Source organism: Triturus cristatus, chromosome 11 (assembly GCF_964204655.1).
Source record: "Triturus cristatus chromosome 11, aTriCri1.1, whole genome shotgun sequence".
Lineage (NCBI taxonomy): Eukaryota > Metazoa > Chordata > Amphibia > Caudata > Salamandridae > Triturus > Triturus cristatus.
This window is the reverse complement of record NC_140594.1, coordinates 1,160,607,690-1,160,619,777: the sequence shown is the minus strand read 5'-3', so window position 1 is coordinate 1,160,619,777 and position 12,088 is coordinate 1,160,607,690. Positions and strand designations below refer to the sequence as shown.

Genomic DNA, 12,088 nt, shown 5'->3' with positions numbered 1-12,088 from the left:
GGCTTTACAATTAGAGAACTTAAAGCCTCATTCCAAGACAAGGGGATTGACCTGCCAGCTATCAGAATAGAGTTAAATAGCTTAACCCCGATAGGAATGATCTCTTCCTGCAACACAGAGTACAGTTTGCTGGGGTTCCCATCTGGGCCACCGGCTTTACCATTTTTTTTGCTTTTTCAGAATATCCAAAATCTCACTGCCACTAATTTCTTGTCCTAGATATAGTGCTTGGGTTTGAAGAGCTGCTTTTTTAGGAGCCACTTTTGTATTTCTTGGTCTGTTACCTCTAGGTCTTCTGTGTATAGCTCCTGAAATTCATGTTATCACTCTCCTTCACTATCAACCCTGACTTCCCCTCTAAGATCTTCCCACTAAAGTTTTTGTTCTTGTCCAGCCTTGATTTCCAAGGCAAAAGCTTACCGCAACACTCCCCTTGTATGACATCTCTGGCTCTGCTCACCTCCGATTGCTGAGTCATATTCTCTTCCATTTTGATTCTTAACTTCATGCGTAAGCCTTCCAGCTTATCTACCCACTCCTTTCTTTCTCCTTCCTGTTCTTTATTATCTTTTAATAGACTCTCTACTTTGCCTATCTCCTCCTCTAAACTGTTAATGTATATTTTCTCTTCTCCAACTCAGTTTACTGTTAAACATTTGATAATAGCCCTTAACCATTTTTTGTTTGCATCCCATACCAAATGCAGGGGGGCTGACTCCAGATTCCAAGAGAAACATTTCTCAGTGTTGCGGCGTACCTGCTCTATTATCTCAGACTGCAGCATTATCTTCCTGTTAAATGTTCACCTACCGATAGTATGGGTGTCACTCCTCTTGATTTTCAAGTGTATAGGCAGGTGGTCTATCCCCGTTACCTGCTGCACTTCTTTCTTGTCAATGAACAGGCAGTCTACTCTAAAAGAAGTGCCCATTCTTCTTACTATGGAAGGTGTAATCCCTACGTTTCTCCTCCACTCTACGGAAGACGTCACATATGTTAAAATTCTCTACCATATCCAATAGATATGCCCTCCTCTTGGAGGAGGTGATCTGGGTCCTAACTACGAGCTATCAAGATCATTATTCAATAAGATATTAAAATCTCCACCAAGAATGATAGGAGATTGAAATTCTACACGGTTAGAGAAAAGCTGAGTCAGAGGGGTTACATCATTTATGTTTGGACCATAATAACTTGCTAGTGTATATGTTGAGGGAGTTATTTTAATTTCAGCTATTATCCAGTGCCCATCCTCTTCTACTCTACGCCTGTTTTTGTCGTATACAGAGAGACCCCTCTAAGCTATATCCTGGTCATTAAAAAATGCAAAAGATCATGGTATATTTTTTATTGTGCCCTGTGAAAGAAGTTTTTGGGGGGTTAGCTCTAAAAGAAAAGTTGCTGCAAGCGTTGGGTGCCTCCCACAGATCCAGGTCACATATTTCGAAGGGAACAGCGGATAGACAGTGGAAACTGGGGAGCAGAAAGGGTACGCTAAAATAACTGGGAGCGTCTGTACCATTGAGAGGCACTGCTTTTTTTATAAAGTGATGTGGCATAACAAGATGCACAACTTCTCAGAACCGATTGAGGTGGATACATTTATGGAGGAAGCAAAACTAAGGAATCCGAACCATGGATAGACGGTAATCGGTGGGGTGAGGGGAAGGCAATGCAGGTCATAGGCTCTTCCCCAACATGAGCTCAGTAGGCTTTTTTTTTTAAAAGGTCAGACTGAAATGTCTCCAGACAGCAGCAATGAGTTGGTACGAGATAAGATCGATACTGGCCGTTCCTTATTACAGCAGGCTGTCCCCCATATGGGATTCCCCTGGGATAGCTTGGCAAAACCGCTGAACCAGCGAGATGTTAGGCAGTGGGGTCAGTTGGTGGATGATGGACAAAAGTTAACATGGAGCTTTTGGCACAATAAGACGAAAGGGGTAATCTCTAGATTTAAAATTTACCAGGTCAATGGCTGGCTCAAGGGGCAAAATGGGTTGTATGTAGATTCAGAACAAATGAAATTGTATCTCCAGGATACAGTGGCAAGGAAAAAAGAGGTGGCACTTTGGTTTCAATATCTACTAGCAGCAGAACTGGCCGAGATGAAAACACCATACAGTGCATGGGATGGATGCTTGGCGGATGTGGAGCTGGAAGATTTATGGCAAGTATCTTGTGCTACAAGTATCTGGTGGTTAAACTGGCTGCTTTAAGGAAAAATCACTTTTTTTACCTTGCATAGAATCTACTGGACCCCAAACAAGCTGAAAAAAATAAAAGGAAGCATTGGCATAAAGTGTAAATGGTGTGGCAGCGGAGATGCTGAAGGTGCGCATATGTTCGCCACTTGCCTAAAACTGGAAGAATTTTGATCAGCAGTGGCTAAGACTATCTCGCCCTCTGTGGTTGGCAACATAGAGGTAAGCCCTGATTTAATTATGTTTGGGATAGCCCACCAGAAGAAAGGCATGCATGATGTGCATGTAAATTGCCGCTATTTGATCTTCTACTTAATATTACTAGCAAGGAGAGAAATCAGCAAACTTTGGACTCAGATTGAGGCTCCCTCATGGCAGAGATGGAAGAGATCTGTTCAGTTTTTCAAGGAGACGGATGGAAGTAGGGTCGGGTTCTGGGACTTGCTAAAGATTTGAAGATCTTCCTGTCCAATGATTACACCCTCTCAATTCAACAAACTGGGAGGGCTGTGTAAACTTTGATTTAATCCATTAAATGTAATTTATTTATAGCCACTTTTGGGCACTCACGAATGGCACATCGATTGTAGCCAATTGGTGGTGACTTGAGGACAATATATAAAGAAATAAAATTTAACAAAACACCACACAAAGAGTTCTCATGTAAAAACAGCCATAGAAATTATTGCAAAAATAAAGTTGTGTAGTAACGTGCTCAAAACAGCAGGCAAGCTGCAGCGTGCTCATGCTAACTTAGAGAAGACAACTATGTCCCCATGGGCCATGTGACGCAACCAGGAGAGATATCTTTATTTCTCCTTATTGTTTCCTTTTTCTAAATATGTTGCATTCTGCAGCACACTCAGAAAGAGGAAAATGCCTCTAAGGATTGTTTTTGTATGGGAAGCTGTCACTTCCTGTACAAAACATATTCTGCCTGTAATTCCGGCAGCCTTGTGTTATAGCTTCAGGGTGACAGTGTTGTCACTAGGCAGCACATAGAGCGCCAGGTCATTAAGAAAGCAGGAATTTGCCATATCTTCGTAAATATGGCACATCCCTGCCCTCTCCATTTGACACAGTTGTTTTGCTGAGTTGCGCTCTGTCAGATCATGATAAATCTGGGACCTGATGTGAGCCTCATTACAGCATAGTGCTAAAACTGTTTGTCATCTGTTTGAGAGCCAATGTGTTAAACTGATCTGGGCGCTCTATTCTGAGGAGTCTGATTATTTATGTGTGAGCCATAATCCGGATTTTTGGCTTCAAACAATGGAAACATACATTCCACAATACTTCTAAGCCTCTGCGTGTGCATGGTTACATAACTCTACATGCTGCGAGCATAAGGGTACATCAGCAGCAAACAGTATATCCAATCACCATTGTCACACAGTCTGCTTCCTGTTACATTTCTTACCCACCTAGGATTTAGTTACTTTGAAAAATTATTTTAAGATAGGCATTTAACTATATACATATTGCATCCCAAAAACCCAATAGAACAACTTTAAAATATGATTACTAACTTTATTAATGCATTTATCAGCCAGAGGGAAACCTATAATGTTTTCCCCTTGGCATCATTGTTCAATTCTATACCATCTACATTAATTTCATGGTTGCACAATCTTCTGGTTATCCTTAAAATTACTTAACCAAGCAAGTTAAGACACCAATATCCAAACAAGACTTCAATTCACAGGATCAGAAGGATAAAAGAACAAAGGCTACCAAAATATCCACAACCATGGAACACACATACACACATAAAGAAACCTAGAACATGTATTCATAGAACACACACAATAAACACACTCAGAGCTGTGATTATAAAGCACCCAGATAACCACACATATTACATACCCACATGTCACACACTGCATACACAATAAATACAACATGCATTAAGTATGCATATATGCTTATATAAACCACACACACCATGAATACAAAAGTCAACACACATACGATCACACTAACAAAAACAAACACTGCAGTGAAACACAGGCATGTACACAAAAACTAATCACACGCATGCATGTACACACACACATACACACACATGCATGCACACACAATATGCATAGCACTGATCATATGACACAAAACAAAATGCACACTCTACACTCCACAGAAACATAGGGCATACACTGTAGTCACCACATACTAAACACATATGCATACAGACACACAATCTATACCATGCACATACACAGCATAGATCATTCAAAAAACACTCAATAGAAACACACATACCCACATCTCACACACCACATGCTCTGGAAGAATCATGAATGCACAAACACATACACATGTGTATGCTGTACCCATCAAGAACACATTCAGAACCACAAAACCTCACACATGTGCACATAATAGGCACACACATCCCTACAGCAGGTATACCTATCCCCCTCACTCAGCATAACAAACACATAACATAAAAATAGTTCCAAATGCTCAAATGCACAAAATAACTATATACACATTCACACAAAACACATACACACACAGCTAATATAACATGAGCCCCAGTGCATCACCACACCTCCCTGCCCCCATACAGATGTATACCTGGTTGGACTTTCGTAAACCCAGATTCATGATTAGTTTACACATTCCTGTACAAATGAAACTGCAAAGGTGAATAATTTTATAAATTAATTTGTCAAGGGGAGCATCTAAATTGAGCAGGACTTCAAAGATGTGTATGGTTCAAAATGAATAGATAATCATGAAGAATCCAGAGAAATTATTGATAAACAGTAGGTGTAAAAAAATGCATGTGAAAATAAAAGCTTGCTGCCAGGTCTCCTATCATGAACAATTATATGCCTTTAGAATGTGTGCCCACACCAGCAAGCAAATATTAGCCGTGGGAGTAACTCGCATAACTCCGTGTTGCATAATCACACAGAATTACCTAAGAGTTATATGAGATTATAAAAGAAGAATGATTCTGTGTCTAGCACTATTTCTTAGCACAGCAATGTCCCCTCATGTCAAAAATTGCTGCACTAAATAAGGATGAGGACACACAGCTAAATAATGTGGGACATTCTGTTCTGAAAGTTAGTGTCAGTGGTAGTCCCAGTGAAGCATGGAGGCATGGAATGTGAATTTCTTCTCATTGGGCACAGACAGAAGTAAACCAGGTGAGAACAGTCGAAGATGGAAGCATCTACATACCTTGTCAAAACAAATGAGATTGAGCCATCCAGCAAAGCTGATCTTCTTAGGGCTGATACAGCAAATTCCCTCCTTTTTCAGCCGCTTCTGGGCATACATGACTCCGACAGCCAGACCGGCCGAGAGAGAAGGTGGGACCATACCGGTCACTATAAAGAGTGACAACACCACTGTATCACTCACAGATGCCTGGGTAAAAAAATATTGATTTCAACAAGAATCTCATGGAGGAATTTTCCATCAAAGACATTTGGAACACTAAAGTGTGTTTTATATATTAACAATGACAGCTTTATTCTATCAAGTTAATGAAAACAAATTAAAAATACCCAACCTTTTCAAAACGTACTATGGTTTCCACTTGTGCACTGTAGAGAATCATTACCACATATTTGCTTGTAAAAACAAAACAATCTTTGGACAACCTTCAATATTGCACTGCTATTCTTTATTGAAATATTATGTTTTCCACTTGTATGTTGTAAAGAATCATCGCCAGCACGTGTTTTGCAGGACTCTTTTTCCATAATATTTTGTGACAAAACTTTTATTTAGTAAAGTCAAAGTTTTCTGTCTGTGCCAGTTGTAGACACTGGTGTTTGCTCAGTGATATTTGGGTGGTAAATGAATATCTGTATGCTTCCAAATTGTACAAATATCATTTGCATCCTGATAGCTTTAATCAGAAAAGCACATGATAACACATGATATGTTGTCATGATACTGAAAGACATGTCACTTTCTTGATATGATCAACATTATTAGGATGAGAATCCTCTTAGCAGATCTCATTAAAATTGAGCCCGAACAAAATCATAAGGGTAATGAAAGATGCCCTCCTCTGAATGAGTGCAAAATCAATATATAACTTCAAACTCCACTCATGTTCCAAATCCACTTCTCTCCACCTTGCAGAAATATTTCTCATAGCTTAAAAACAGGACAAGTCCACCCACACTAAAGAAAGTTTAACTCTGGTGAATTTGCTAAACTACTAACAGAGGACTTCCTTTAAATCTAGAAGAGACTTATTACAACTATTAGATAACATGAAAACTGAAACTCTAAACATTGTATTTATGTTTTATTTAGTTAGTGAGTTTTTTAACGTGTGAACATGATACAAAGATATCAGAGTGCTGTACATAGAAATGTCCATTGCAGTTCCATACCAAAGCAAAAAAAAAAGGAAACAATATAGTGTAAGATTTCCATTGAATCAAGATCGCTATAGGACATCAGTTTATTGTTTGTGAAAGACATTGGTCCATCACAAGTAATATGTTCACAATCTGCCCTTACCTGGAACCCAGTACTTCCTGGTAGCACTTCGACAGAGAAGTCCAAGAAGTACGCTGGATAGGTGGTGTGGGTTAGTACCAGAGTCCTGAGGCACCGTTAGTATCCTGTACCTCGGTTTACTGGATTACCTGAAAAAAAGACTGGTACAGAAGCTAGCCACACTCCTCCTGTTTAACCTGCTTAAATGCTCTTCATTATCTCAGTACGACAACCAGTTACATTGGCTGCCAGTGAAGAAGAGGGCTACCTTTAAAGAACTGACAATAACACATGCAGCCTTCTAGAGGACTGGCCCTAAATACACTCAGGACAGAATGATCCCCTCTGTCCTAATAGATTCCTGAAATCTCAATCCTCTGTTCTGCTGTGTATCCCTCACAGTGGACAGAAAAAATGGGGTGGCTCAGGCTACTCAGTACTAGCTGCCAGATATTGGAATGCTCTCCCTGTATCCCTGAGAAGCATCCAGGATATTAGCAAATTGGTCTGTCTGTCTCACTTACAGCACTGGGACACTCTAGTGGTAGCTGTGCACTTTATAAGTCCACCTTAGATTTATTCATTCCTTGTTAGACCTGTCAGCATTAGGTTGGATTTCTCCCAAACTTTGTGCCTGCTTACCTCAAGGTTTTGCTGAAATTCATTTCATTTTGTTGGTCTTAGGAATCTGTGCACTTTACCACTGCTAACTAGGCTAAATAGACCTAGACGGAGCTGGTGGAGTCAAACTTTGCAGAATTCTGCTAATTTTCAGAAAAGCTCAGTGCGATTCCACGGAGTTCCATGAGTGGGCTGAGAAAGGGGGGATTATGACTGGGCATAAAGCTGCGACAGTGCAGGTGACGTCTGACAACTGCTTAATTAGTCAACTACCTGTATCTCACTTCACTCATTCACCCATCGCGCATTCTGCATCATGCACTTTGTGAATCCTATGACGGGTGGAGTGCACTAACTGCCAGTGCACCCGGCTGTGCAGATATAGCGTGCAGATGCTCTGATGGGACATCCCATTGGATGCACACACAGTACCATTTCACAGGCAGAGCCCCATTCCCTCCGTCCCACCTGTTCTGGACTCACTCAAACACACCAGCCCAGGGTCCCTCCACACCTTGCGTTTGCCTTGACCACCGCACTCACTGCCTACGCTGGAGCAACGCAAAGCCACAAAGACACACACAGGAAACACCGAAGAGTGTGATGACCCCTTCAACTTCAAATTCTTGTAGCCTGATAATGCTCAAGCCATCACTGTGGTTATTTAAAGGGTTCCTCAGATGACAAGGAGACCAGAGCATACAGTCCCAGCTGCACTGTCATGAGCACACCCTTCCCTCCCTTCCCACACACAGCCCCTCTCAGACTGGGAGAGGTGAAAGGGCATTCAGCAACTTGGCCTTTTGAAGGTCAGCCAACTACTCAATGGGATCGAATTAAACATATAAGACCAAATGTTAATTCAAGGACTTTTTCTACAGTTTATGCAAAATGTAGTGATTGCATTTATAAAGCGATTACTACTACCCCTCAAGTGCTATCATGCTATGATGAAAACCAAGGTTAGTGGTTAATGTATTGGTATTAGGTTCAGTGGAGTCTTTCTTTATGGGAGAAACCACAAGAAGCTGTCCCTTAGTAAGAAACATGTTGCTCTGTAGTTGCTTCGAATAATGTACCAATTAGCTTTCATTCACAGTTAAAGAAACCAACACGTGACATCGGTGAGTACACTGATAGCTGACTGCTCTTGTTTACCATTAGCTTAATTACATTAGGGTAATTTAAGTGACGGTGTTATATTATGCTTTTTCACAGGGTTTTGCATCTTCAGTTTGGTTATATTCTGCACACAGGAGAGGACACAGACAGTAATACAGAGCAGTGGTAACTTCACTTTTCATTCACTTCCTCTCTACCTCCTCTATCTAGAGCAATGCATTTTTCTTCCTTCAGAACTCTATAGTATGTACCCACACAGCTACATGCAGCAGAGCTGAGGGCCAAGCACCTCGTCTTACACAGCTGTTGGGCTCTGAACATGTTGGTGTCTACTTACATTGAGGAAGCTGCAGGCAGTGGTGGAGCAGAAGTCTGAGAGGGAGTGCCACCCAGTCAGAGGCACGGATGCCGGAAAGGCCCTGCATATACTCCGGACACTATAAGTTCGGACTCGGAGGCGGTGCACAGGGTGGAGACAGAGTATCAGACTCAGGATGGAGCTGCTACAGAGGGATGGATAGAGCGCTTTTCACGCTTGTGACATAGCTATAAACTGCGTGACTTTTGTCAGCAGACAGCATGATGGATCTGCTGTAAACAATGTCACACAAACTGCATTCTATTCGGGTGGTAACTCCGCTCCACGTGAAGGGGGAGTTTTCGTTGAACTCCGTGCTCCCAGCGGAGCGCAGAGTTGCGAAAACTCAGTGAACTATGCTGGTGGAGCAGAATTCACTGCCCACCCTTAGTGCTAAAGTGTTTGTGCTCACTACCCGAAACATAGTTTGATTGGCATATGCCTAATTGGGATATTTAATTTACTTAGCAACTATAAATACATAACACCGGTTCTACTGATTGAATTTTTGTCACTGTGGTGTAAAATAATTAATAGAAATTTACTCCATTATTGTAAATTGGTTTTTTTTTTTTTGTGTTTTCACTTTATTACTGCTTGTGTTCTGCATAAATATTTCCTCTACGTTAAACTTGGCTGCTTTTGTGCCAAGGAACCCAGGGTTTAGTACAGGTTAATTTATGACTTTTTGTGGTTCACCCTACAAGGGATTGTGGCTGTTACTTAACCAGGGTTCGTACCCCAGTCAATCAACAACCAATTTTCTCACAGGCATGCAAATAACGTTAACAAAATCATTGTCCAGCCAGTGCCTTTACTTGTAAAAAGGAAAAGTATCTTATTACACCCACACTATTAAAAAACATACATTAATTTACAAAAATATACATGATGGCAGGTGATAATTCCTATGAGCACACTATTTTAACAGCTGAAACACCCAGTGAGCCCTTAAAACTAAAACAACAATACCCTGCACATAGTAGACACAACGTGATGGTGCGAGCTAACAAATATCTTGTCAATTGGCTTCATCACAAAATCACCACATTAATAAAACAAAAAACTAATGAACACCACTAAAACCACTGTGGATGGTACCATCTTACAAAGAAGTTCCAAAATGCATATAACAAATCACTGCTTAATTTTGACTGTCAATAAAGCACTTAGATATTCAATGAACAGTGTGCATGAGTCTTTTTTTAAAAGCTTTTATACAAAGCAGACTGAGGACTAAACACCAGAGGTCCATGCACCAAATTTCTCTGTTTTCTATGGCCTTTTGAGGCAACACTTGGGGCTGTTACTTTTTTCCCCTGGCACCATCTTAAGTCCCTATGAGACATACATTGTAGGGGTTAGCCAACACAGTTTTATCTGAATGTCAACTGTGACACTGATGTATGGCCAGACCCTTTGTGAGGACTTGAGGGGTTCACCTCACATAGGGGTGACCAGTTCTCACTGTGATGTGTCACAAACAAATAGATCCAATAGAAATGTGGAAACATGCTACAGAAATCTGATCTGAGATGTGTATAATGAATGGAGATATCCACAGTTACATCTTGAGCCTCCAAACATCTATACCTACACAACATGTGCGTAGGTATACCACACCAGCGGTAGTAGTTGGGACCATGAACAACATTAGTGAGTGGAGAAACAACACATCACTGTCTATTATCATTGGCATGTATGCTCATACTTGATGACCTATAGACCTATAATATACACAATAATTTGGGTGATACTATACAAGATGAAAAAGCTGAGGATACAAAATGTTTTAGGCACTGAAATTCATTACAATTTAACTTGCTAAACCGATTTCTGATCAGGTGACTAGCATGACCCTAACCAATATGGATGGGTAGCAGTACAAGAACATGGCGGATTGGGCTAGCTGTTTAGCTTCCAGACTTGATGCGTGCAGATATGAGATCACATAGCATATTAGATGACCGACGAATTGGCTCCTACAAAAGGGGTGTGCCCACATGCTAACACCCAGTTACGGTGGGTGGTGAGCGCAATATACTGACAGTGTCAACCCCTTGAAGAAGTAAGTGCTCAAGGCCGAGATTAAAAGCTGGGGAACTTAGGTCTGCTTAAACAATAATGAACATACCCTTAGAGACCCTGTGGTCTGAACTATACGTGGGGTTTGTTACCGACTTGGTGCTCCTTACCTATCTGTTTACTTTGATATGATTATGGCAGCACTATCAGATTTACTAGCACCATTAGCAAAGTGATGGCATGGTACTATTCTCAAGGCGTTGCCCCACAGTGACTGGCCAGAAGGGTTACAGACACATTCTTTAACTTGGGTTTCGCAGCACTCAGGACACCCAACCTGACTGTTTCCATTGGGCCAGAAAGTCCGCCTACCTCCATCCACCTCCCATCCCAAGGATATCATCTGTGGTATTCCTCAAGGACCCTCCCTCAGTAGCACCCTCTTCAATACCTGCATGACCCCTTTGGCCAACATCAAGAGATCCCATAGACTAAACATAATATCCTACACAGAAGACACTCAGCTCATCTTCTCACTCTCAGAAGATACCACCAACACAAAAACGAACTTCCACAGGTGCATGAAGAGCATTGCCAACTAGAAGAGGGACAACTGCCTGCTGCTCAACTCAAACAAAACAGAAGTGCTGTTCTTCGGGAAGCACACCATCCCTGGGAATAACCTGGTGACCCTCAGAACTAGGACCATCACCTAAACTGAACGGCCATGCCAGAAACCTGGGCATAAATCTGGACAGCAGCCTGACCATGACGTTCCAGATTAATCTGTTCTCCTCTGCCTGCTCTCTCAAGCTGCACACATTATGGAAGGTCTTCAAAAGGCTCCCTCTGAACACCAGGCTACTGTCACTCAGGCTGATTAGACTATGGCAACTCACGCTACACTGGGATCACTGCACACCTTCTGTAGAGACTCCAGACCATACAGAACTCCACTACCAGACTCATCCTTGACCTTCACAGACAGAACCACATCACCCCCACCTCAGAAAACTCAACAGGCTCCCTGTACAGAAGAGATGCCAATTCAAGTCACACTTACAAATCACTGCACAGCTGAGGACCAGACTACATCAACCACGCCTGAACTTCCACCATCCTACCAGACAACTATACTCCACCTTTCGCTTTCACACCCACACCCCTCACATCCACTGAAGAAACATTGGGGGATGCTCTTTCTCCTAACTGTAGTGAACACCTGAAATGACCTTCCTCTGTAGCTATGGACTGCCACCTCTCTACAAGAATTCCGGAGGGCACT

The 12,088-nt window shown here is 41.7% G+C and overlaps 1 protein-coding gene across 1 annotated transcript in view; it reads right to left on the bottom strand.

Moving 5' to 3' along the window:
- The window catches only part of LOC146788637 (putative cation-transporting ATPase 13A5), a 452,938-nt gene that overhangs the window by 266,655 nt on the left and 174,195 nt on the right, over positions 1-12,088 (bottom strand). The window contains exon 12 of the mRNA XM_085635829.1: positions 5,397-5,585. Coding sequence (XP_085491955.1) covers positions 5,397-5,585 — 189 coding nt within the window. The remainder of the gene's footprint in view (positions 1-5,396; positions 5,586-12,088) is intronic.